This window comes from Gorilla gorilla, chromosome 12 (assembly GCF_029281585.2).
Source record: "Gorilla gorilla gorilla isolate KB3781 chromosome 12, NHGRI_mGorGor1-v2.1_pri, whole genome shotgun sequence".
In the NCBI taxonomy this organism is placed as follows: Eukaryota; Metazoa; Chordata; class Mammalia; order Primates; family Hominidae; genus Gorilla; species Gorilla gorilla.
Window position 1 is genome coordinate 37,107,431 of NC_073236.2, and position 25,229 is coordinate 37,132,659.

General features: G+C 44.4%; 1 protein-coding gene across 3 annotated transcripts; it reads right to left on the reverse strand.

Annotated features, from left to right (window-relative positions):
• Nucleotides 1–520: 520 nt before the first annotated feature.
• On the reverse strand, nt 521–24,759 carry LYG1 (lysozyme g1). 3 transcript variants are annotated; one of them, XM_055378490.2, is made up of 9 exons: nt 24,453–24,759; nt 19,090–19,210; nt 17,251–17,341; nt 14,735–14,825; nt 11,905–11,979; nt 8,817–8,921; nt 7,517–7,701; nt 971–1,103; nt 521–794 (listed from the first exon to the last, which is right to left on the reverse strand). In XM_055378490.2, the coding sequence occupies exons 5-9, from the start codon at nt 11,945–11,947 to the stop codon at nt 676–678; spliced, it is 585 nt and encodes a 194-aa protein (XP_055234465.1). In that variant the 5' UTR covers nt 11,948–11,979; nt 14,735–14,825; nt 17,251–17,341; nt 19,090–19,210; nt 24,453–24,759; the 3' UTR covers nt 521–675. The 3 variants fall into 3 exon arrangements, with proteins under 3 accessions (XP_055234465.1, XP_030863990.1, XP_063551686.1); XM_031008130.3 differs by lacking the exon at nt 19,090–19,210 and having other exon boundaries at nt 528–794; XM_063695616.1 differs by lacking the exons at nt 14,735–14,825; nt 17,251–17,341; nt 19,090–19,210; nt 24,453–24,759 and having other exon boundaries at nt 528–794; nt 11,905–12,044.
• Between the last annotated feature and the right edge of the window lie 470 nt (nt 24,760–25,229).

Sequence of the window (25,229 nt, forward strand, 5' to 3'; positions counted from 1 at the left end):
GGAGAAGGTTCAGTTGTCCAGGAAAGAAAAGGAGACAATAACTTTCATGACAGAGAGACAATTCTAGGGTTAAGATGATGCCAGAAAGTTAGCAAGTGACTTTCCTAAAGCCATTTCATACAGTAGATGGGGCTGGCTGCCATCTTACCCTTTTTCTCATCAAAATTTTTCAGTTAAAATGTGAAACACTGACTTTTATCAAAGAAGTTAATGTTAGGGTTGCCAGATAAAATATAGGAAGCCCAGATAATTTTGAATTTTAAATAAACTGTTAATAATTTGTTAGTATAAATGTGTTCTAAATATTGTGTGGGACTTATACTAAAAAATTATTCGTCATTTATCTGGAATTCAAATTTGACCTGGGCTTCCTACATTTTGTTTGCTAAATCTGGCAACGCCAGTCAGTGAAAAATAAAATTCACTTCACAGAAAACCCACAGCATGCCTAATGTCCATGAGAATACCTTTAAAGAAACACGGCCCTTGATCCACACAGACATACACTACATATTATAAATGCAGGTCAAAATTCTTCCTTTAATGTGATTCATGTTATTTTAATGACTTTTAGGTCAAACTCAGATTCCCAGTTACAGGCGCCCTTGGCTAGTTTTATCTGTGTAACATTTGAGGCTGCATATGTGATCATGGTCTTGGGTTTCATCTGAGATGTTAGAAGCCGTGTCTCTTGAGGTACTTGGCTCGTGCAAGGACACCATTGCAGAAGTCACAGCTCAGGTCCTGGCTGCTTCGGACATAGCCAGCACCCCCACTGTAGGCACAGAGTCCACCTGAAATGCATGAGATAGGTTAATGCTGACCTAGCGTACTCAGCAGTTAACTCTGATTCTCTTTACTAACTACCTAACAGGAGGCAGCTGGAGTTTCGGGGAATCTGGTGCAATGTATTATATTTGTCCCTATTAATTCTGTGCTTGAGACAACTGACTGATAGCGTTACACGTACCTCTCAGGTACTGGTCAGAGGTCCAGGTTGGAAACCGCCTCTGGATTTCTTTGATTCTAGTAGTCAGAACTTCAGTCGTCTGGGAAACCTGAGACTCACTAATCCAGGATGTGGGAGCATGAGATCCAGGGTCCTGCAGGGAAGGAGGCAGAGAAGAAGCCACGTAAGCTGGGTGGGAGGGTGATCCGGCTTACTGGGCTCAATGGCGCTTGTTCATTTCCCGTCTCTTGTTCTCCTTTCACCTTCGATGGAACCAATGCCACCGTCAGTCTCCTGTGAGGTAGGTTAGATAGGGTGGTCATAGCCTCCCTTATGGGGAACAAATTTGCCAGACAGGTGGACAGAACAAACCACTGACAGTGCACAAACTACATTTCGGACTCATGGTCAGAATATCCTACAGTGCCAGACACGGTGGCTCATGCCTGTGATCCCAGCACTTTGGGAGGCCAAGGTAGGTGGATCACTTAAGCTCAGGAGTTCGAGACGAGCCTCAGCAACATGGGAAAACTTCATCTCAACAAAAAATACAAAAATTAGCTGGGCGTGGTGGTGTGTGCCTGTAGTCCCAGCTACTTGGGAGGCTGAGGTGGGAGGATCACCTGAGCCTAAGAGGATCAATTGAGCCTGGGAGGCAGAGGTTGCAGTGAGCCATGATTGCACCACTGCATTCCATCCTGGGTGACAGAGTGAGACCCTGTCTTAAAAAAAAAAAAAAAATTTGCAGTAAGGAGACAAAGAACAGAAGGGAAAATCCCCAAATCCATGCAAGCACAGAAACCCATGATTAGTGTCCTTGGGCTGACCTATGCTCATTGTAAGAGTGAAAAAAAAGCACACTCCTGGGTGGAGAATTAAAATGCTGAGACACGCGATGTACGTGCTAGCATGCACAACAATAGCGCATGTGCATCCCGGAGAACCCAAAACATGCTTAACAGCAATAACCATCCCCTCTGTCTTATGAATAATCATATAAGCTTTCCATGAAGGGATTTTCCCAATGTCACATGAGGCTGTCTCATTCTCCACCCAGCTACCAGAGTGTAGTTTTGCTTTGCAATAAACTTCTTCGCCTACTTTTACTTTGGACTCGTGCCCAAATTCTTCTGTGCGGCAAAGTCAAGAACTTGAACTGGCCCTCCAACAACACCTGGAGATCAGACAGTAAAGCTATTTATACCTGTTAGAATAGCTACTGTCAAAAATGCAAAAGACAGGTGCTATAATTTGAATGCTTGTCTCTTGTGAAATTCATGTTGAAACTTAATCCCTGATGTGGCAGTATTGAGAGGTGGGGCTTTTAAGAGGTGATTAGATTAATCTATGAATAGATTAATGGATTAGTGGGTTAATGGTTATCACAGGAGTGAGGCTGGTGGCTTTATGAGAAGAGGAAGAGAGACTAAGCCAGCACACTCAGCCTCTCACCATGTGAGGCCCTGAGCCACCCTGGGACTCTGCAAAGAGTCCCCACCAGCAAGAAGGCTCTACCAGATGTGTCCCCTTGACCTTGGGGTCCCCAGCCTCCAGAACTGTAAGTAATAAATTTTATTTTGCATAAATTACCCATATTTAGGTATTCTGTAATAAGCAACAGAAAACAGACTAAGACAACTAGGGTTGGTGAGGATGTAGAGAAACTGGAATCGTACATTGTTGATGGCAATGCAAAATGGTGCAGCTACCATGGAAAACTGTACTGTGGTTTCTCAAAAAATTAAAATTAGAGCTACCATATGGTCTGGGTGCAGCGGCTCACACCTGTAATCCCAGCACTATGGGAGGCCAAGGCAGGTGGGCTCACCAGGCAGGAGTTTGAGACCTGCCTGGCCAAAATGGTGAAACCCCATCTCTACTAAAAATACAAAAATTAGCCGGGTGTGGTGGTGGGCGCCTGTAATCCCAGCTACTCGGGAGGCTGGGACAGGAGAATTGCTTGAACCCAGGAGGTGGAGGTTTCAGTGAGCTGAGATCATGCCATTATACTCCAGCCTGGGCAACAAGAGTGAGACTGTCTCAAAAAATAAAAAAAAATTAAAGTAAAAATTAATACCATATGATTTAGTAATCCCCTTTCTGAGTATTCATCCAAAAGAATTGGAATCAGGATCTCAAAGAGATATCTGAGCTCCCACATTCATTGCAAAGCTATTCCCAATAGCCAAGAGGTAGAAACAACCTAAATGTACCTGACAGATGAATGAATAAAGAAAATGTGGTATACACATATCATGGAATATTATTCAACCTTAAAAAGGAAATCCTGCATTATATGACAACATAGATGAACCTTGAGGACATTATGTAAGTGAAATAAGCCAGTCACAGGACAAATACTGCATGATTTCACTTATATGAGGTATCTAAAATAGTTAAGTTCATAGAAGCAAAGAATAGAATGATGGTTGCCAGGGGCTGATGGGGAGAGGGAAACTGGGAGTTGCTAATTAATGGGTATAAAATTTTAGTCATGCAAGACAAGTAAGTTCTAGAGATCTGTTGTATGACATTGTGCCTATAATTAACAACACTGTATTGTGTGTTTACACATCTGTAGCCAGCATTATCCTTAGCAAACTAACACAGGAACAGAAAACCAAATACCACATGTTCTCACTTGTAAGTGGGAGCTAGATGATGAGAACACATGAACACATACAGGGGAACAACACACACTGGGGCCTATTGGAGGGTGGAGTGTGGGAGGAGGGAGAGGATCAGGAAAAATAACTAAAGGGTACAGGCTTAATACCTGGGTGATGAAATAATCTGTACAACAAACCCCCATGACACACGTTTACCTATGGAACAAACCTGCACATAAACCCCTGAACTTAAAGGTTAGAAAAAAGGCTTTCTTTTTTTTTTAATATTAGGTTTGTGACTGTAAATCTCCCTTAAAGCATTTTTACCATATCTCATAGTTTCTAATATCTAGTGTTTCTCTATCATCCTGTTTTAGTTATTTTTAAGTTTCACTATGATTTGTTTCTTTAACCTAAGAGTTACTTAGTGTTGTGTATGTGTGTGTGTGCATGTATTTTAAATTTCCATATGATCAGAGATATTTTTAATTTTTAAAATTATCTTCTAGCATAATTGTATTATTGTGAGATCTGAAATTTTTGAGGATTTCTTTAATAGATGATATATGATCAACTTTTGTAAAATGTTCCTCATGTGCATGAAACAATTGTATATATCCTAATGGATACGTAAATAATTATATCCCCCTCATTTTTCTTTCCTGCTCTCCCTCCCTCCCCAATTAACAATCAAGCCTCTTAATTGTGTTCTTGTTAAATGTGTTAATTGTTTTACTTATTTTTCTTCTATATCTTTGCTGGTTTGTTTATTGTATAACCTGTAAATAATCAAGAGAGATGTGTTGAAATTTCCCATTATGATAGCAGGTTTATTATTATAGTAATAATAATTTATGCTGCATATATTTCGAGGCTATTTTACTGGCGTCTACTTGTTTTAAATTGCTATACTTCCTGGATAAATTCAATCTTTTTTGTTATGTCATGATTCTCTCCATACCAAATATTTTTTCTTCTAAAGTGTATTTTATTTAATATATCATAGTTATCAACATTATTTTGATTATTGTATTCCTGATAGGTCTTCTTTTTACCATACTTTTACTTCAAACTTTTGCATATTCAAATGCTTTAAGTGTTTCTCACATAAACCATGTAAATCTGGATTTGGGCTTTTAATCTCGTTCATACATCTGTGTCTTTAAACCAGTAGGTTTCCTCTATTTATATTTATTGCAATTATTAATATCTTGTAGTTGCTACTATCATCTTAATTTGTTATTTCAATGTGTCCCTCTTTTTATACATTCCTTTTTACTCTTGTCTTAACTATTATTATTATTAATATTATTAGAGGTAGGGTCCCACTCTCTCGCCCAGACTGGAGTGCAGTGGCATGATTTCAGCTCACCGCAACCTCCGCCTCCCAGGCTCCAGCGATTCTCCTGCCTCAGCCTCCTGCGTAGCTGGGATTACAGGCACCTGCCACTACTGCCTGACTGATTTTTGTATTTTTAGTAAAGACAGGATTTCACCTTGTTGGCCAGGCTGGTTTCAAACTCCTGACCTCAAATGATCCATCCGCCTCAGCCTCCCAAAGTGCTGGGATTTTAAAGACGTGAGCCACTGTGCCCAGCCTATTTTGTAACCGAAACTATGTCTCACCCTAAATAAGGCAAGGACTCTCTGATCCTTTGTCTCCCCACCACTGCTTCCAGCACCCATCATATTGACCAAACCTATACCCTGGGTTTTACTTAAAATGTGGTCTGGGAACCAGCAACATCAGCAACAACTGAGAACTTATTTATTAGAATTGCAGAACTTTGGGCCCCATTTCAGACCTACTGAATCAGAATTCTCATGTAAACAAGAGCTCCAGGTGTTCATATGCACAATAAGCTTCGAGAGTCAGTAAACTAGACTTGAAAAACAAAAATCTGTGGCCGGGTAAAGTGGCTCACACCTGTAATCCCAGCACTTTGGGAGGTTGAGGCAGGCAGACCACTTGAGTCCAGGAGTTCGAGACCAGCCTGGGCAACATAATGAAACCCCATCTCTACAAAAAATACAAAAATTAGCCAGGCATGGTGGCGCATGCTTGTAGTCCCAGCTACTTGGGAGGCTGAGGAGGATCGTGTGAGCCCAGGAGGCAGAGGTTGCAGTGAGCTAAGATCATGCCACTATACTCCAGCCTGGGTGACAGAGCCAGACCCTGTCTTAAAAAAAAAAAAAAATCTGTTAAGATGATAGATCTCATGTTAATGTTAAGTGGTGTTCTTGCCAAAGAAAAAAGATAGTCAAGTTACAAGGTTTGGGCTAAGGAAGGGACGAGCAGACCTTTCACTGCTGCTTCAGCTTAAGGGTGTAACTCAGTTAATGACTGAGTTAGTGTAGGTAGCAGTGTGATGCCCTCCTTCAATGCTGCCAGTGCAAACCCTCCAAACAGGCCAGAAAGGGATTTTTCTGTCTGAACTTGTAATTCTTTTTCCAGATGGTCTGAACGTCTAAAGGGACTTCTAACCCTTCTTATACACCTTTGATTATCACTTCCATGTAGGTTTCATCATATTTGGGAGAAATGTCCAAATCTAGAGAATTCTCTTGTTTGTTGTTGTTGTTGTTGTTGTTTTTTGAGATGGAGTCTCACTCTCTCGCCCAGGCTGGAGTGTAGTGGCATCATCTCAGCTCACTGCAACCTCCACCCCCCAGGTTCAAGCAATCTTCTCACCTCAGCCTCCCAAGTAGCTGGAATTACAGGCATGCACCACCATGCCCAGCTAATTTTTGAATTTTAGTAGAGATGGGGTTTCACCATGTTGGCTGGGCTGGTCTCGCACTCCTGACCTCATGTAATCCACCCTCCTCGTCCTCCCAAAGGACGAGGTTATAGGCATGAGCCACTGCACCTGACCCAAATCTAGGGAATTCTTATTTCATCTTCAAAGGAAATGGACTCATCCTTTCCTCAAAAGCCAGATTTTACAAAGGAGACAGAACAGCGCAGCAGAAATGATGCCAGCCCTAACATCACAAGATATTCTCAGTCCCAGTTCTGCCTCTTGCAGCTGCCATGTGACTTTGTAGCAGCAACTCCTTCCTTGTGATTCTATTTCCTCACTTGTCAAGGATGGATTATGTGTCCCTCACCTCATCTTATCAGATTATTGGATAGGTCTCCAAATCGAAGTAAAATAAAGTATTTGAAAGTACTTTAAAAGTATCATACAAAAAAGTCAAGGGAAGCAAATTTGGAGAGATCATTGAGAAATAAATTTTTCTAAAATCTTAAAAAAAAGACTGCAATACTCACAGGTTCCTCAATAACAACCACAAAAGCAGTGTGAGATCAATGGAAAAAATCAAGCCTCATTCTCACCCTTGCCATCACTGATTCCCTGGCGCAGAGTTAATTCAACAGTGGATTAGTGACCATTCCCCAGAAGTCTCTATCTGGCAAGTGATACCAGACAGAATTCATGCAAAAATAAAACTCAATCTTCAGAACTAAGAATTGTACAGAAAAAAGATAAAGGAAAATAAATTTAACATTTTTTGAGAATCCAACAGATATCAGGTACTTTTTTGCATTGTTTCATGGAATCTTCATAATAATGCTGTAAGAATGGCATTTTATAGGTAGAGAAACTAAGGCCCAGTGAGATTAAATGACTTATTCAAGGCCATGTGGCTACAAAGTAACTGAGGAAAGATTTAATCTGTGATCTTTCTCTTGGACCACTTAGGTCCAGAAATCCAGAATAGCGTGGCCCGGATGATATTCTGGAAACACGGCATTATTTACTGTGAAAAGAAATTGTGGCTCAACATGAAGCAGAAATGTTGCTGCTCATATCTCTCAGGCAGAACTGTCACTGTCACAGCTCTAGAGACCTTCATTCATGCTGTGTTCTGTGAAGCTTTGCCATCATCCAAAAAACAAAGCAGTGGTGCCACATAGCAGAATGGCCACATGTGTCAACGGATGAAGAGTTACCTGCACCATGCTAGTCCTATCGCCCACGTTGACCAGAATTTTGTCACCGGGAGACTTCCTGGACAAGACACCAGCGATCATGGCAGGATCCACGCAGTACTTTTGGCCAATGGTTTGCATCATGGGTTGATATTTCAGGAGGTATGGCATGTCTATTTCAGCCAGCCTTTCAGAAGCATGAACTCCTAAACCAAACGCAAAAGGAATGATGCAGCTTGTTGTGACTTATGCTGCAACAGGAGCTCAAGGGGAGAGAGAAAGAACAATCCAAGGATCTGGGTAATGGTCGAGGACTGAGAATCCCAGATTTTGGTCTTAAATCTTTAGTAGTGGCCACTCCCTGACCCGAGGTTAGGGCTCTCCTCCTGTGAGCTTGAGTCAGCATCCCCTGAGCCAGGGTCCCCTGTGGCTGTCAGTGCCCTTCGGCTGGGCTCTCAGGGGCTGCTCTGGCCCACCCAGGACAATTCCATGGCCATAGGAACCATTGGTCCCATTCTAAGCACCCCAATAAAATGAAATGTGCCTGCCTATCAGCTGCAACCTGACATGAAGGAGAAATTCTGCCAAACCCTTCAATAAGTCTTTAGATAGTGTTCCTCAACAAGTTTGTTCACAATTGCACAGTTTTCCGCTCCTAAACAATACCAAGAAATCATGCAAGTTTAAACCTTTCTGAAATAATAAGAATGCTGGGCAAAAGGAAAGCCAATATTAATCTACTTAGCTAGCCTTACCTTCTAGGTGCTTTTATGGTTTAAAAAGCACCCTCGGCCGGAAGCAGTGGCTCACACCTGTAATCCCAGCACTTTGGGAGGCCAAAGAGGGAGGATCACCTGAGGTCAGGAGTTCGAGACCAGCCTGACCAACATGGTGAAATCCCATCTCTACTAAAAATACAAAATTAGCCAGGCATGGTGGCACATGCCTGTAACCCAGCTACTCTGGAAGCTGAGGCAGGAGAATCGCTTAAACCCGGGAGGTGGAGGTTGCAGTGATCCGAGATCGCACCATTGCACTCCAACCTGGGCAACAAGACAGAAACTTATCTCAAAAAAAATAAATAAAAATAAAAAATAAAAAGCACCCTTGTCCACATTGTGTCAATCAGAGCTCACAACAACACTGTAAATACCGTACTGCTAGCCCCCTTGCCACGGATGCAGGGGCAGCTAAGTGACTTGTTCAAGAAGCGGAGCTTTGGGACCCCATACCCGGAACTCTTTCCAACACTCAGTAGCGTGAGGCATGGGAAACAGTGAAAGCCGGGGGATAGGTTGAGAGGGCAAAAGCTCATAGCTACCGCAGTAGTTCAGGCCGTGACGTCTTCCAATCCCACGAGATGCTCCAGGGGTGTCCAGGGTTTGGATGTTTCCATAGCATCCCCAGTTGCTGCTTTCAGACAAGTCTACAAGTTGAGGAAAGTTCAGCCTCAGGCACGGAACTAGTTCTCATCATTCTTCTGTTCATGAATAAAATTACATTAATAAAAGTAACAATAATAAAATCCATTACATCACCTTCACCCTGCAATTGAAACTCTTGAAATTTAAATGAGAAATATCCGATAAATGATCACAAAAATTTCCTTAATACCAAATTCTCACCTGCTCCCCTGCAGACATGAGTAACTATTGGAGCTATTGAAGCAGTTACACTCTTTGTAAAGCTCTGGTGCCCTTTGATGTTGTCAGGTGGTATCTTGGAACACAAAGGAGAGGATTTGTTCCCTGTAAAATAGTCCTCATCTTACTTTTTTTTTTCTTTTTTTCTTTTTTTTTTTTTGAGATGGAGTCTGGCTCTGTCACCTAGTCTGGAGTGCAGTGGCGCGATCTCGACTCTCTGCAACCTCTGCCTTCTGGGTTCAAGTGATTCTCCTGCTTCAGCTTCCCAAGTAGCTGGGATTACAGGTGCATGCCACCACGCCCAGCTAATTTTTGTATTTTTAGTAGAGACGAGGTTTCACCATGTTGGCCAGGCTGGTCTCAAACTCTTGACCTCAAGTGATCCGCCCGCCTCGGCCTCCCAAAGTGCTGGGATCACAGGCGTGAGCCACCGCGCCCAGCCTCTTCTTTCATCTTATATGAACTCTGAGCACTTCTCCGTCAAATACTCCTAACTTGTTGCTCTGATGAAATATTTATGTTTGCTCTGGAGAAACAAGTATAAAACCTGGATCTTTCTGGGATATCAACCCAGATCCAAAGTAAGGCACTGCTCGTAAATGAGGATTTGAGGCTGGCTACACTTTCTGTCAGGTACACTTCTAGATAAGAGCCTAAGGCTGCAGAAGGGAGTGAAGGAGAGAGGCATGGGACCAGTCTCCACATGAGACCACCCACTTTCCACTTCTCCCCTTTATCTCTTTCTCCTTTCCATCTCTCTCTACCTCTGTCATTCCAGTCATCACTGAAGGGGAGGAGTGGTTTCAGACACTCAGGATTTCACAAAGGCCATTGAAGAGGAGAATGTTCTTTCTCTTCACACCAGGAGGAGAGTGCATGAGTATTTAGATCTACAATTCACACAAGGTGGGTGCACAAGTATTTATAATATATCTACAATTCACACCAGAATGGGGGCACATGAGTCAGTACTAAGATACCTACAGTAGGCAGGAAATTGCTCCTTTTGAGAATCATCTCACCATTATAAGGCTGTAAGAATGTCTCATTAGATTACTCTTTAATTAATTAATTAATTAATCTATAGACAGGGTCTCACTGTCACCCAGGCTGGAGTGTAGTGGCATGATCATGGCTCACCACAGCCTCAACCTCCCAGGTTCAAGCTATCCTGCCACCTCAGCCTCTCAAGTAGCTGGGACCACAGGCACAAGCCAACACACCTGTGTAATTTTTTGAAGAGATGGGGTTTTGCCTTGTTGCCCAGGCTGGTCTCAAACTCCTGAGCTCAAGCAATTTGCCCGCCTCGACCTCCCAAAGTTCTGGGATTACAGGCATGAGCCACCGCATACACCTGGTTTACTCTGTTTAATCTATTTGATCCTTTGACTAAAGTAGATTAGATTATCAAACCTTAATGATTTGCAGATCTTTGGAGATATATCTATTGCCTATAATCATATGTGTCCTGTGTGTTTACATAAATGCATTTTCAGGTTCTATTTTCTTAGAACTTTATGGGGTTCATAAATACTCGTCTTTTGGAGTAAATACTTCTACTTTACAAACTTGTGATAAGTAATCTAAGAAAAATGTGGAAATGAAAAGACTAGATCTTTTATGAATATACTAAAAATTAAACCAGCTGACATGTTCTTATTTTTTAATCAGTGCACTTTTATCTTTATGACTGGTGACAAATACCCTTAGTACTGCAGTTGGTTTTATCACTCCGTGGTTCCTGCCTTGTGGACCTCTCCCTAGCCACACTCTATGATCCTCAAAGTTCTTTGTATTCCCAATGCTTAGCACCTTGTAGGCATTTTTAAATATTTGTTGAATGAATGGGTCAATAACTAAATGAATGACTATGAGACCTCATCTAAGAAATCTATTGAATTTAGAGTCAGGAAAATTTAGCTTCTCCTGAGGAACTTTGCTTCCTCCTTTTATTTATTAAAAAACAAGTAGGCCGGGCGCAGTGGATCACCCTGTAATCCCAGCACTTTGGGAGGCCAGATCACGAGGTCAAGAGTTTGAGACCAATCTGGCCAACATGGCGAAACCCTGTCTCTACTAAAAATACAAAAATTAGCCGGGTGTAGTGACAGGCGCCTGTAATCCCAGCTACTTGGGAGGCTGAGGCAGGAGAATCGCTTGAAACTGGAAGGCAGATATTCCAGTGAGCTGAGATTGCACCACTGCACTCCAGCCTGGGCGAAAGAGCAAAATTCCATCTCAAAAAACACAAAAACAAAAGCCAACCAACAAAAACAAGTACTTTCCCTTTTTCCTCCAGCTGCAAAGCTGAAGTTCAATCACAGCAACTAAATCAGCCTCAGTGATTAGCTTAGTCACATGTACTCGGTTGCCTTGATTCTGGTTTTCTATTTGAATTAGTCTTATTCATTAGTCTTATTCTGGCAACCACCTCGATTCTTCTATGGAAATAAATGCTTTAGGAATAAATTCAATTTGGCATTTTTTATAGTGGACAATGAGCAGCTGTTGATGGTGTATATTTGAAGTCTGGCTTCAAGCAGTGCTGTTTTAAGCCCACCTTGCATTCCAGAGAACCCCAATCTTCTGTGGGACATTTGGGGAGAGGCTGATTGTTGGTGGCTGTTCCTAACTCCAGGATTTGTTGGACAGTTTAGGGAAAAAATAATCTTTTTTGTTGCATTTTCAAGTATTAGAAGTGCCATTGTGTTCCTGTGCTTATCCTTCCCATCTCCAAAGTCATTTGGAAAAATCAGCCACACTCACCCATCAGGGCAAGGAGGCCCAGCAGCAGCCACAATGCAGACATGATGACGATCTGGCTCTACGGCTCCTGAAACACTTTTAAAACAAAAATTAGCTTGAGAATACAAAAATATCAGTCATCTTCGTAACAACATGTAATATTTCTACAGAAGCAGGGGTGAAAAGAACAAATTTCCCCATATCTGACCTAAGAAAATGAATTATTTGAATCATAGTGAAAAAAAGCAAAAGTAGGACAAGTAAGTGCTCCATTCATCCTTTCAATTAATCTAAAAATGAGAAGACTCTTACTCAGCCCACAGGAACTCAACATACAGTCAAGTTACCAACTACTTTATTTCAAGAAGGCAAGACACTTTGAATCTCAACCACCGAGAAACATACTGACCTGGCTCCAGACCCTGAAAAGCAAATTTCTGATGCCCATACCTCATCCCAAGAGCCTCTTTATTATCTCCATTATCAAAAGGAAAATTTTGTATTGGTGACTTCTTGGAATTTAGGTCCCTTCTTCTTCAGGTTTGAGGAAAGACCACGCTTTCCTCAGTGCCCTGGAATGTACACTGGTTGGAAGACGTTTCCCACTGCTCTAACCCCAGCCTGGAATCACAGACCCCCTTTATCACCTTGAGCCATGTTCCCCATTCCCCCTCTGTAAAACCCCAATGCGGCAACAAACCTGGACCAGAGCCCAGGGAGAATGGAGCTACCTCCACCAGCAAATCCCCAAGAAGCTGGCTCATGGGCAGGGGTCCCAGGATTGAACTCATGAGGTGCTCACGAGACTGGAGAATGAACACGTGGCCAACATGGAGCACCCGCTCATGTGCTCTCTCTCTCTCTTATCCCAACCATTCCCCTAATCACCTTCCATGAGTACAAACAGCCCTGGTTTTCCTACTGGCTACCAAACCAATACACAAATACCACCCAGGATAGTTTGCTGTTAACCTCAGGGAATGGTAGAGTTTCTGGACCTTTGCCTCCAAAGCGCCTCCCACCAAGCCCTGCCACTCCAGGGTGTATGTCATCATTGCCCCAGTCAGCAGAGCCTGGCAGCCTAGCATTTTGAATTATTACTGTCATTACATGTAGGAATGTGCATATAAACAAGGCACTTGGTACTTTCATGATGCTTTTCTCATCTCTTTTGTTTTGAGGTTAACCTTATGGGTTGTTTCTTTCAAACACCCAGGAAGAGATCACATCTCAAGATGGAGAGGCTTTAAGGAAGTCATTTGAAGCCAGGTGTGGTGGCATACACCTGTAGTCCTAGCTACTTGGGAGGCTGAGGCAGGAGGATTGCTTGAGCCCAGAGGGTCAAGGGTGCAGTGAGCTATGATCACACCACTGCACTCCATCCTGGGAAACAGAGCAAGAGCCTGTCTCAAAAAAGAAAAAGGAAGTTATTCGTTTTCTGTCTTCTTAAACTGAGGGGGCATATGACCTTCAGATGCAGTCATGCTTTTTGTTATTCTCTCTACAACATTGAGATGGTCTGTCCGATTTTGCTTAGTTGAGCACAAAATGTCATGCTCAGTCCCAACACCAAAAAGATTCAGGGACCTGGAATCTTAGCTGGGTCTGCAGGAACTCTCAGATTTAATCACCCAACAGGAGTCATTTATTCAGCATCCTGAGCCTCCAGCAGTAAACAAGAGAGGACAACCAATCCCAGGAGAAAAGAATGGACAAAGAGCTGCTTGGGTATAGGAAAAGCTCATGGTCTCATGAAAGTGCATCACTGGCTTTATGGAAGGACCCTTCAGGAAAAAGCACTGCTCACATTCAAATGCTCCACCCAGGGTATTTCACTCCTTTTGCTGCTTTTCCAGGAAAGAAAAAATACTTCCTCTTGGAAACCCAAGTGGAAGGACTCAGCTTTTATTGTAACAGGAGAGCTACCTTATTTTCCATGCTTGGAACTAAATATCTGTGTTGAGAAGTCACTTTAATGAAAGAGTCTATGTAAATACATGTGCCACTTGATGGGAACACAGAATTACTTTCTAGTTGCTCCTGGGACCAGGTCATCAAGGTAAAGTTTTTCAGTTTCATCAGGGAAGAGCAAGAAGTGACAATGGAATTTTTCTTTTTTTTCTTAGAGCCAGAGTTTCACTCTGTCACCCAGGCTGGAGTGCAATGGCACGATCATGGCTCACTGCAGCCTTGACCTCCTGGGCTCAAGTGATACTCCCACCTTAGCCTCCCAAGTAGCTGGGGCTAGAGGTATATGCCACCATGCCCAGATAATTTTTTAGTTTTTATGTAGAAATGGGTCTCACTATGTTGCCCAGGCTGGTCTTGAACTCCAGGCCTCAAGTGATCCTTCCACCTCAGCTTCCTGAGTAGGTAGGATTACAGGCTCAAGCCACCACACCTAGCTTGGAATTCTTAAATGGATGAACAATGTCATTTTGTCCATAAATACAGCATATTGAAGCAACCCAAACTCTATGGCCCAACTTTACAAGTGACGAAAAGTACTCTGTGTTTAGAAGAGATTGTTGAGACATCACTCGGGTGTGCTCAAAGAGTGTCTGTCAGTTCCCTACGACTCATTTGTTAATTCCCCTGTGGCTCTCTGCTTAAAACCATTATGAAGATGTCAGACCAAGGCAGCACAGTGGTCATGATGTCAAGCACAATGTTTATGGTAGCATCCCTCTTCTCCCTTCCCAGAGAGCAAAATAGTAACAAACAGCAAGGGGGTGTCAACAAGCTGGGGCAACAGGCCTGCGAGGCACACTGGAAACTGACAACCAGAGCATCCCTCAGGAGCTACCTCATGTTCCTGGTGGCTTGGATGGGGACATCTTCCTCTACTCACCCTCTCTCCACTGAGTACTTTGGAATTCCCAAAGCACTGCGTAAGTTTGTAAGGCATAATGGACCATGTCTTCTTCAGTTCATCAATTTTTCTAGAAAAGGTAGAAACAGGTATCTTTGGTCTTATGGTTTTCTCACCTTAGAACCTTTTCCATGAATGCTCTCAATCTTTACCTTAAACAGTATCATTGCAGGTCATTGGGGCCCTCCATCCAGCCCAGAAATGTGACGTATTAACACCTCAATGTGCCCAATGAAGGTGCCCCTGCCCCATTGTGGTGTCCCCACCTAATCCTGAGAGAACTGAGAACTCCTGTATGCATCCACATTAGGCATGGTCGCCTGCTCTAAGCTGTGTTGTCACCCTTGTTTATTGCTAACATGTCTCTGTGTCTACCTACTCATTGTGTGCCGATAGGCCTTTCTTTTTTTAATTTTTTAATTTTAATTTTAATTACTTTTTGTTTTGTTGGGTTTTGCTTTGTTTTGTTTGAGACAAAGTCTCACTCTGTCGCCCAGGCTGGAGTGCAGTGGTGCGATCTCAGCTCACTGCAACCTCCGCCTCTTGAATTCAAGTGATTATCTTGCCTCAGCCTCCTGAGTAGCTGAGACTACAGGCACACACCTCCACGCCCAGCTAATTTTTGTATTTTTAGTAGAGATGGGGTTTCACCATGTTGGCCAGGCTGGTTGAGAACTCCTGACCTCAGGTGATCCGCCCACCTCAGCCTCCCAAAATGCTGGGATTATAGGCATGAGCCACCACGCCCAGCCCCTGGGTTTTTTTCTTTTTCTTTTTCTTTTTTTCTTTTTTTTTTTTAATCGAGACAAGGTCTCACTCTGTCTCCCAGGTGGGAGTGCAGTGGCCCAAAATTGTGGAATCATCTCACCATTATAAGCCTGTAAGAATGTCTCATTAGATTACTCTTTAATTTTTAAAATTGTTTTAATTTTTTTTTTTCAAAACATAGTCTCACTGTCACCTAGGCTGGAGTGAAGTGATGTGATCTCGGCTCACTGCACCCTCGACCTGCCTGAGCTCAGGTGATTCTCCTGCCTCAGCCTCCTGAGTAGCTGGGATTACAGCCCTGTGCCACCACGCCCAGCTAATTTTTGTATTTTTAGTAAAGACGGGGTTTCGCCATGTTGGCCAGGCTGGTCTCAAACTCCAGGGCTCAAGCAATCTGCCTGCCTCAGCCTCCCAAAGTGCTGGGAACCACCAACACCTGACCTGTTTTAAAATTATTTTTAATTTTTTATTATTTTTACTTTTTAATTTTTGTTTTTTTTAAAATTTTTAAATATTTATTTTATTCCATTTTTAAAATGTTTAAGTTTTTAAATTTCTTAAAGGCCTTTCCAGTAGCATCACATCGTATTCATCCTCCTCTTGCTGTTCTAATCTTCTCCCTCCCTACATACACACACACACACATGCACGTACAGCAACACTCCAGCCCATTGCCTCACAGATTGCTATGCACCAACAGGCCTAAAATTAAAATAGTAATAGCAATGTAGTCACAAATATAAAATAATATAAAATTATTCTGCCACTAAGATCTTTTTTTTTGAGAAAAATACAATTTTTTAGAGCAAAAATACAGGGCAGCAACAGGAAGGCTCATTTTAAGCTGTTACGCTGTGTAGAGCTGCACCTTCACATGGCTGTGAAAATACCTATTCACTGAATTTGGATTGTAATCAATAATGACCAGCCTAGAAGACCTCTGAAAGTTTGATCATTTTCTTCCCTCTGGGCAGGCAAATCTTCCCTGCATAGAGACACTGTGAGCTGGAAGGGAGTTCCTTCTCTCAGTGCCTGCTTTTCCCATTTGCGTTTTTGAGAGTTCAGAACTCCAGGAAGGATCATCCTATGCTGGAGATTTCCCCATGAATGTTTCCTTCTGCACAGAGCAAATCAGAGATACTTGGCCTCTCTGTTCTGTCTATGGACTCTAGAGGCTTATCTGTCTTTTTAGTCTGTTAGCCGAGGCTGTTAGACATGTTGGCCTTAGTTCTTACGCAGCTTGCAGAGAAAATAAGGCTGTTATAGAACCAATACTTATGGTTATAGGTTAATGTAGCATTGGCAAGACTGCCCATGAGGGCAGGCAAGAGATTTACCATCTGGCAAAATACAAACACCTTAGTCTTTTGGCTTTCAGTTAACAAATATGACATCACATTTGGCCCTATTACAGCTACAGTTAAGTGCACACACATTTCTTTTCTCCCATTATTCGATTTGCACATGCTCACAAATCCAAAAGTAATGACATACTTGCATTAAAAGATATCTACATTTTGGTAAGTGTTATAATGAACAGGAAAAATTATTCTATCATCTACAAATCTTTTCAAACTTGGGTTTTCTTTGCAAGGTCCTTAAGTTTCGCCTGAGTCCGATATTTCTTATGCAGCAGAGACACAATCATTGCCAACTGATCACCATACACTGGATTTTCATCCTCAATAAGCCCGAGTGTAAGATCCATGCCTCTGCTTCACACTCACCTGTCTTCAGTCAGTGCTCCTCCTTAGAGGTGGTGAGCCCACAGCGATTTATATAGAGTCCTGTTCTCTTGTTAAAAGTGTTGATCTCATCCTATTTTGGAGAGATTTATGACATCTCATAAATTATAATAATAATCATAATAATTATAAATACTCTGAACTTATATAGGGCCTTTTATTCAAGAATGTCCTGGCATTTTGCAAACATTAACCAATTCGTTTCTTGCCATACCTCAGAAGGCAGATCCTAGTTGTAGTTTAACTTTGACACACTGAGGTCCAACACTTGTCTTTATTCACATCATTTTCTGGAAATATGGGTTAGGTAAGAAAACAAGGAAGGAAGAGAGAAAGAGAGAGAGAGTGAGAAGGAGAAAGAGAGTGAGAAGGGGAAGGGAGGAAGGGAAGAGGAAGGGAGGAAGGGAAGGAAGAAAAGGAAAAAGGAAGGAAGGAAGGGAGGGAGGGAATTGAACTTGGTGTGTCAGAAACTCATTATTGGTTTGTATTTCAGGTAAGCAGAGCTCCTAGACCAGGGGTTGGCAGCTTTTTCTTACAGGCCCAGACAGGTTTTTGGGCTATGTGGTCTTTGTCATAATTACTCGCCTCTGCTATTGTAGCACAAGAGCAGTCATAGATAATATTTAAATGAATGGCCAAGACTGTGTTCCCAAAAAAAACTTTCTTTACTGCACAGGTGGTGGCCCTAGAGCCGTAGGTTGCTGGCCCCTGTTCTGAACCACTGAGAGACACCAGTTCACATGTCCTCAGTTCAGCAATGTGGGGAGAGATGATCGGCTGGATGATGCTATTTTATAGACACCCAGGACCTACAGCGTGTTCCAAATGTCTACATCGATAAGTACTTTAAGAGGGTTCATATGAAGTTTCCAGGAAGGATTCTTTCCCAAGTTGTGGAAAGGGTGCATTTCATGACTAAAAGAGGGAGCCCCCTCCCTCACCACACCCTGTGCCCCAGCTCAGCTGAACAGCTTGATTTTCCCCAAACACAGCGCCATTCTTTGCACTAGGCCTTCCTACAGGCTCTTTCCTTTTTATCTAAACCCTCAGGGACAGGGGCTGTGTCTCATTTGTCTTTATAATACCAGCATGCAACACTCTGCCTGACACATATTAGACACTCAGTAAAACCCGTGGAATCAATGGCTTATCGGCTGACTGGTATACAGTCTGTTTCTTCTGCATCCCCTGCCTTAGCTCCCTCCCCACACCACAACTCAAACACAAGCTCCGTGAGAGCTGTGAATCTCGCTACTTCATTTATAAGACTGAGTCTTCAGTGCCCAGACAACAGCCTGGCACACTGTAAGTGTTCAGTAAATCTTTGTTGAATCAGTCAATGACCGAAGAATTCCTACAACCTCACCCAGCAAGATTTGGACTGGGCTTCCAATGCTGGGCCCCAGGTTAGATGTGTGTTCCTTGTGTTTCAAGCAACATGTGGATATTTCTACCATAGCACCTACAGCACTTTGGTTTGTTGTTGTCTTGAGAACAAAAACAAAGGCTTTTTTTTTTCCTGTATTCCGTATGGCACATAAGGGGTATTCAGTACATGTTTATGGAATGAGTAAATGAATGATTTAAAGCGTATTTATGACTTTTTGGAAGTCACTCACTCTGCATCCCCAGTGCAGACATCGAGGGTTAAGATTTGTTATTCTCAGCCGGGCACAGAGCCTCACGCCTGTAATCCCAGCGCTTTGGGAGGCCGAGGCAGGTGGATCACTTGAGGTCAGGAGTTTGGACCAGCCTGGCCAACATGGCGAAACCCCATCTCTACTAAAAATACAAAAATTAGCCGGGCATGGTGGCACATACCAGTAATCCCAGCTACTCGGGAGGCTGAGGCAGGAGAATCAGTTGAACCAGGAGGGAGAGGTTGCAGTAAGCCAAGACCATGCCAGTGTACTCCAGCCTGGGCCACAGAGCAAGACTCCATCTGAAAAAAAAAAAAAGAAGATTTTGTTTTTCTCTACTTGTGGCTGAGATGGTGAGACCACAAGGCAGGGCACTGTGAGCAAGGATCCAGATTTGGACACCCAGGGAGTTCCTGAACTTTAACTCTGGGAGGGGAGTGTGAGAACACTGGGTTCCTCTCGGTTGTTGGCAGAGTTGGGGTAAAAAGAGAACTAATGCACCCATTAAAAACTCTATCCTGACCCCCAAAATGGAACTCATCCATTTTATTTTTTCCACCAAGCTCTAGCACATACCAACAATTAAAAGGTATTACAGTGTGGGGAAATCTGGGGATGCCCAGCTCCACCTACAAAAGCACCCTGTCATCAGCCCAGAGGGCCACGTTAGCATCCTGGGAGGTTCTCCTGGGCAGCAGCGAGCATGTTGCCTGGCAAAGGCTCCACAGAGACGAAATGGCTTCTCATGAACCCTGCCTCTCTATGATGACTTCCAACTCCTCACCTGCTGCACCTGGGTCCCCGCCCTATGAATCCTAAAAGCTGAGGAGGGCGTTCTCCATCCAGCCTCCGGGACACTCCGCAGGCACATGACGGTCAGATTTATGTTTTAAAAAGTGTCCCCTGGCTGCTGATTGCATTGGAGGTGAGCCAGAGTGACTCGGGAGACTTCACAGAAGACCAGACGAGAGATGATGGTTGGACTAGAGTGACAGGGCTATGGCTTGGCTGTGTCTCCACTGAAATCTCATCTCAAATTGTAGCTTCCATAATTCCCTTGCGTTGTGGGAGGGACTCAGTGGGAGACAATTGAATCATGGAGGTGGTTTCCCCCATACTGTTCTCCTGGTAGTGAATAAGTCTCACGAGATCTGATGATTTTATAAGAAGAAACCCCGGCCGGGCACAGTGGCTCACGCCTGTAATCCCAGCACTTTGGGAAGCCCAGGCGGGCGGATCACGAGCTCAAGAGATAGAGACCATCCTGCCTAACACGGTGAAACCCCGTCTCCACTAAAAATACAAAAAATTAGCCAGGCGTGGTGGGGGGCGCCTGAGACTTTAGGGGATTGTTGGGAAGGCATGATTGGTTTTGAAATGTGAGGACATGAGATTTGGGAGGGGTCAGAAGTGGAATGATATGATTTGGCTGTGTCCCCACCAAAATCTCATCTCAAATTGTAGCTTGCATAATTCCCCTGTGTTGTGGGAGGGACCCAGTGGGAGACAATTGAATCATGGAGGCAGTTTCCCCCATACTGTTCTCATGGTAGTGTATAAGTCTCCTGAGATCTGATGATTTTATAAGAGGAAACCCCTTTCGCTTGGCTCTCACTCTTCTCTTGTCTGCTGCCATGTGAGACATGCCTTTCACCTTCTGCCATGATTGTGAGGCCTCCCCGGACACGTGGAACTGTGAATCTATTAAACCTCTTGTTTTGGTAAATTTCTCAGTCTCAGGTATGTCTTTATCAGCAGCATGAAAGTGGCTAAGAGAAAAAGGAAAGATATTACAGATCTATTTTAGAGGTGGAATTGACAGGACTCAGTTTGGGACAAGATGCCAAGGATGAGAGCAAAGAAGAGGACATAAGTGCCTGGGAGGATGGTACTAAGTCTGGAATGCTGAAGATGAAAGCACATTTACCAAAGAAGATGAAGTTTTAGGCTGGGTGGAGTGGCTCATGTCTGTGGTTCCAACACTTTAGGAGGTCAAGGCACTTCAAGACCAGCCTGGGCAACATAGCAAGATCCTGTCTCAATTTATGAAAAACAAAAAGAAAGGATTATGTTTTAACTCCCATGTTACAAACCTACACATGTACACCTCAATCTAGAAATGTTTTTAAAGAGAAAAAATAACAAATTCTGGTGTAGACATGGAGAAATGGAGCCCTTATACACTCTAGGTGGGTATATACACAAATCTAGCCATTATGGAAAACAGCATGGAGGTGCCTCAAAAAATTAAAAGTAGAAGTGGCATATGACCCAGAAATCTCACTGCTGGGTATGTATCCAAAGAAAATGAATATGTCAAAGGGAAATATGCACTCCCATGTTGACTGCAGCATTATTTATAATAGCCAAGACACAGAATCATCCTAAGTGTCCATCAACACATGAGTGGATAAAGAAAATGCAGTATATACACATAATGGAATAATATTTTGTCATTAAAAAGCATGAAACCCGTCATTTGCAGCAACATGATGAACCTAAAGGACATTAAGTGAAATAAGGCACAGAAAGACAAAATCACCCATTTGTGAAATCTAAAAAAGTTGATCATGTGTCATGGCCAGGTGTGGTGGCTCACGCCTGTAATCCCAGCACTGTGGGAGGCCGAGGCAGGCAGATTACCTGAGTTGGGAGTTCGAGACCAGCCTGGCCAACATGGTAAAACCCCGTCTTTACTAAAAGTACAAAAATTAGCCGGACATGGTGGTGGGCACCTGTAATCCCAGCTACTCAGGAGGCTGAGGCAGGAGAATTGCTTGAACCTGGAAGGTGGAGGTTGCAGTAAGCCGAGATCCCGCCACTGCACTGGGAGACAGAGCAAGACTCCATCTCAAGAAAAAAAAAAAAGGCGATCTCATAGAAGTACAGAGCAGAATAGTGGCTACTAGAGGCTGGGGAGGAATGGGGAGAGATTGGTTGAGTGCAAAATTATAGCTAGATAGGAGGAGTAAGTTCTGGTGTCCTATTGCACACCGCAGTGACTATATTTAACAATATTGTAGTGTATATTACAAAATATCTAAAAGGGAAGCTATTTAATATTCTCATCAATTTGAGGTGATGGATATGCTAAATACCCTGATTTGATCATTACACAACTTTTCCCATAAATCTATGCAATTCTTATGTATAAATTAAAAATAAAACTTTTACAAAATATATAATATCTTTTTATTTTGAGACGGAGTCTCGCTCTGTCACCCAGGTGGAGTGAGCTTGATCTCAGCTCACTGCAACCTCCGCCTCCTGGGTTCACACCATTCTCCTGCCTCAGCCTGCCGAGTAGCTGGGACTACAGTAGCCTGCCACCATGCCCGGCTAATTTTTTGTATTTCTAGTAGAGACGGGGTTTCACCGTGTTAGCCAGGATGGTCTCGATCTCCTGACCTCATGATCCGCCGGCCTCAGCCTCCAAAAGTGCTGGGATTACAGGCATGAGCCACCACGCCCTGCCTCATGATTTCTTATAAGTAAAAAACACACAAAAAAGGAGAGGCCAGAGAATTGAATCCAGCCATCTAAATGGACATTGAACCCACTCAGCATGACAGAGTCAAGAATAAGACTTTGAGACAAGTGTGAACGTTTTCATTGAAAAAGAGAGGATCCAGGAAGTCTGAAAGGACAAGCCAGGCACATGGTGGCTCATAGCACAAGCTTCTAAGGAGCAAGAGATTTTCTAATAGAAAAGAGGAATAATGGTTTTAAAGGAATTAGAAGGAGCAAGGAGAAGAAATACCCCACCCACATTCTCACCCTGAAGTACTTTAGAGTTTGAAAGAATGAGTAGTCTCTACCTGAGATACAAGGGAAACAGTGTCCTCAAGAGAAATGCAGGTACAGTTAAAGCCAGGAGTCACAGGGGACTGTCAATAAAGAAGCACTCCCAGGGAATAGGGGAGTTTGCTGAATGATGTAGCTGGACTTCCAGAGAGTACAACGGAAGGTTTTGTCAAATAATAGAGGAAAAGGACGTTGGGGAAAAATCAGATATTATGGTGATGTTGATGAAAAAGAGTTAAACTTTGTAAAATATTTGAAGAGATTGATTCTGAGCCAAATATGAGTGACCGTGGCCCATGACATGGCCCTCAGGAGGTTCTGGGAATATGTGCCCAAGGTGGTTGGGGCACAGCTTGGTTTTTTATGTTTTAGGAAAGCATGAGACATTAATTACATTTCAGAAATACATTGGTTTGGTTTAGAAGGGTGGGACAACTTAAAGTGGGGGCTTCCAGGCTATAAGTAAATGTAAACTTTTTTTGATTGACAATTGGTTGAGTTTGTTTAAAGACTTGGGATTGATAGGAATGTTTAGCTTACAGATAAAGGATTGTGGAGACTAAGTTTTATTGCGCAGCGGAAGCTCTCACATAGCCGACTTTAGAGAGAGCAGGTTGTAAAATGTTTCTTATGGGACCTAAAAGGGTGCCTGGCTCTTAGTTGATTATCTCCTGGATCTGGAAAGAAAGGAAGGAAAACAAAGGGGGAGGGGGTTCTCTATAGAATGCGGATTTTTCCCACAAGAGACTTTGCAGGGCAATTTTAAGGTATGGCAAGGAAATATATTTTGGGGTTAAATATTTTTTCCTTCTCTTATAATGTTATGCCAGAGTTAGATTGAAAAGTAAGTCACAGGCCAGGCACGGTGGCTCACACCTGTAATCCTCGCACTTTGGGAGGCCAAGGCGGGCGGATCACGAGGTCAGGAGATCGAGACCATCCTGGCTAACACGGTGAAACCCCGTCTCTACTAAAAATACAAAAAATTAGCTGGGCATGATGACGGGAGCCTGTAGTCTGTCTTGTCTTCCATTTCCCCTGTTCCGTCCTAAACCCGGAGACGGGGCCCTGTGCCGACCGGCGGGGCGCTCCCGGCTTCGGGTGGGGCGCGGGTCACAAAGCGCGTTCCTCCCTGGAACCCCCGGAGGAGACAAAAGCCGCGCAGGCGCCGCGCTCGCCGCGCACTCCGACCGTTCCGACGAGGGAGCGCTGCACTCGCTGAAAATGACTCGAAAGCTGCCCCGCCTCTCCGCCTCCCAACCCCGGCTCCTGCTCGGCGCCACCCCGCCGCGCCCTGGCAGTCTGCTCTTCTTTCCTCCCATCCGTCCCCCGTTTCTGGACCCGCAGACTACGCTCCTGTTCCATCCCACCTACTCGTCCTTCTGCCCCATCTGCTACCCGTCTCTGAACCAATTCGTCCCCGTCCACTACCCCGTCGTGGGCATCGCCCTGCCGAGCTCTTCCTGCCTGAATCTTCATAAGAGCTGCATCTGCCGCCCGCATGTCCGTTGGGGCCCCAACTTCCACTACGTCCCTCCCTATCCCCCCACGCCCCCGCCCAGCCCCTGCTTTTAGAGCCTGCCTGCAGCCCGCGCCCACCCAGCCACCCACGCGGCCCTGACGATCCACGACCCCACGGAGGGGCCCCTGCAGGCACCATGCTCGGGCAGCGAAAGAGCGGACCCTGGGGTCCCCGCGGCCTGGCTGTGGACACGGGGACGCAGGACCACGGACACCCACCCTCGGCCTCCGCTGCCTGCTCAGCCAGCCGCGCCAGCCTCTGCATTTGGCAATGGCTTCCCCGTGGGCCTTGGTCTGGAACCACCGAGCAAACTGCAGGCCCTAGACGGAGAAGGGAGAGCATGAGGAAGCAGCGCCTCTGCTCGCTGGGAGGGAAACGACTGGCCAAGGTGAAGCCTAACCGCATGCCCGTGACCTCCGGGTCTGTCTCGTGACAGGAAGCCTTTTCCTGGAGGTGTCCACGGGCGGTTGGGGTAAGGGCTGGGTCGCCAGGAGCTGGGGCTGTGGGAGCGCTGTTGCCTGGAGACCGCGTGGGACACCGTTGCCTGGAGACGGCAGAAGCCCGGGGCCAGGGAGAGAGGCACGAGGGAGCAGAGAGCGCATCGAACCCAATGGAGCAACGCCAAGCCATGGTGGGACACCCCAGGGAGAAGGTGATCCAGGATGAGGTCCGTCAGAACCAGATCTTGCAGGAGCTGTACCTCAAAGGGCTACCAGCCCAGAACGTCTATGCGCGGTATCACGTGAACCCCTCCACGAGGTCCACAGATCACCAGGAAGCCCATGTCTTCGCATGGTAACCTGGAGGAGCCTGGAGAGGCCAGGTTTCGGAATCTCATTCACCACACTGCCCAGGGACCAAGGAAGAGGGACCCAGACACAGACCGAAAACCAGGAAACTGCATGGGACTCAGGGCCCCCCCTCAACCCAGAATGCCCAGATTGCAGGCTGAACCACTGCAGGGTCTGCAATGACATGGCTCTGTACAAGGCTCA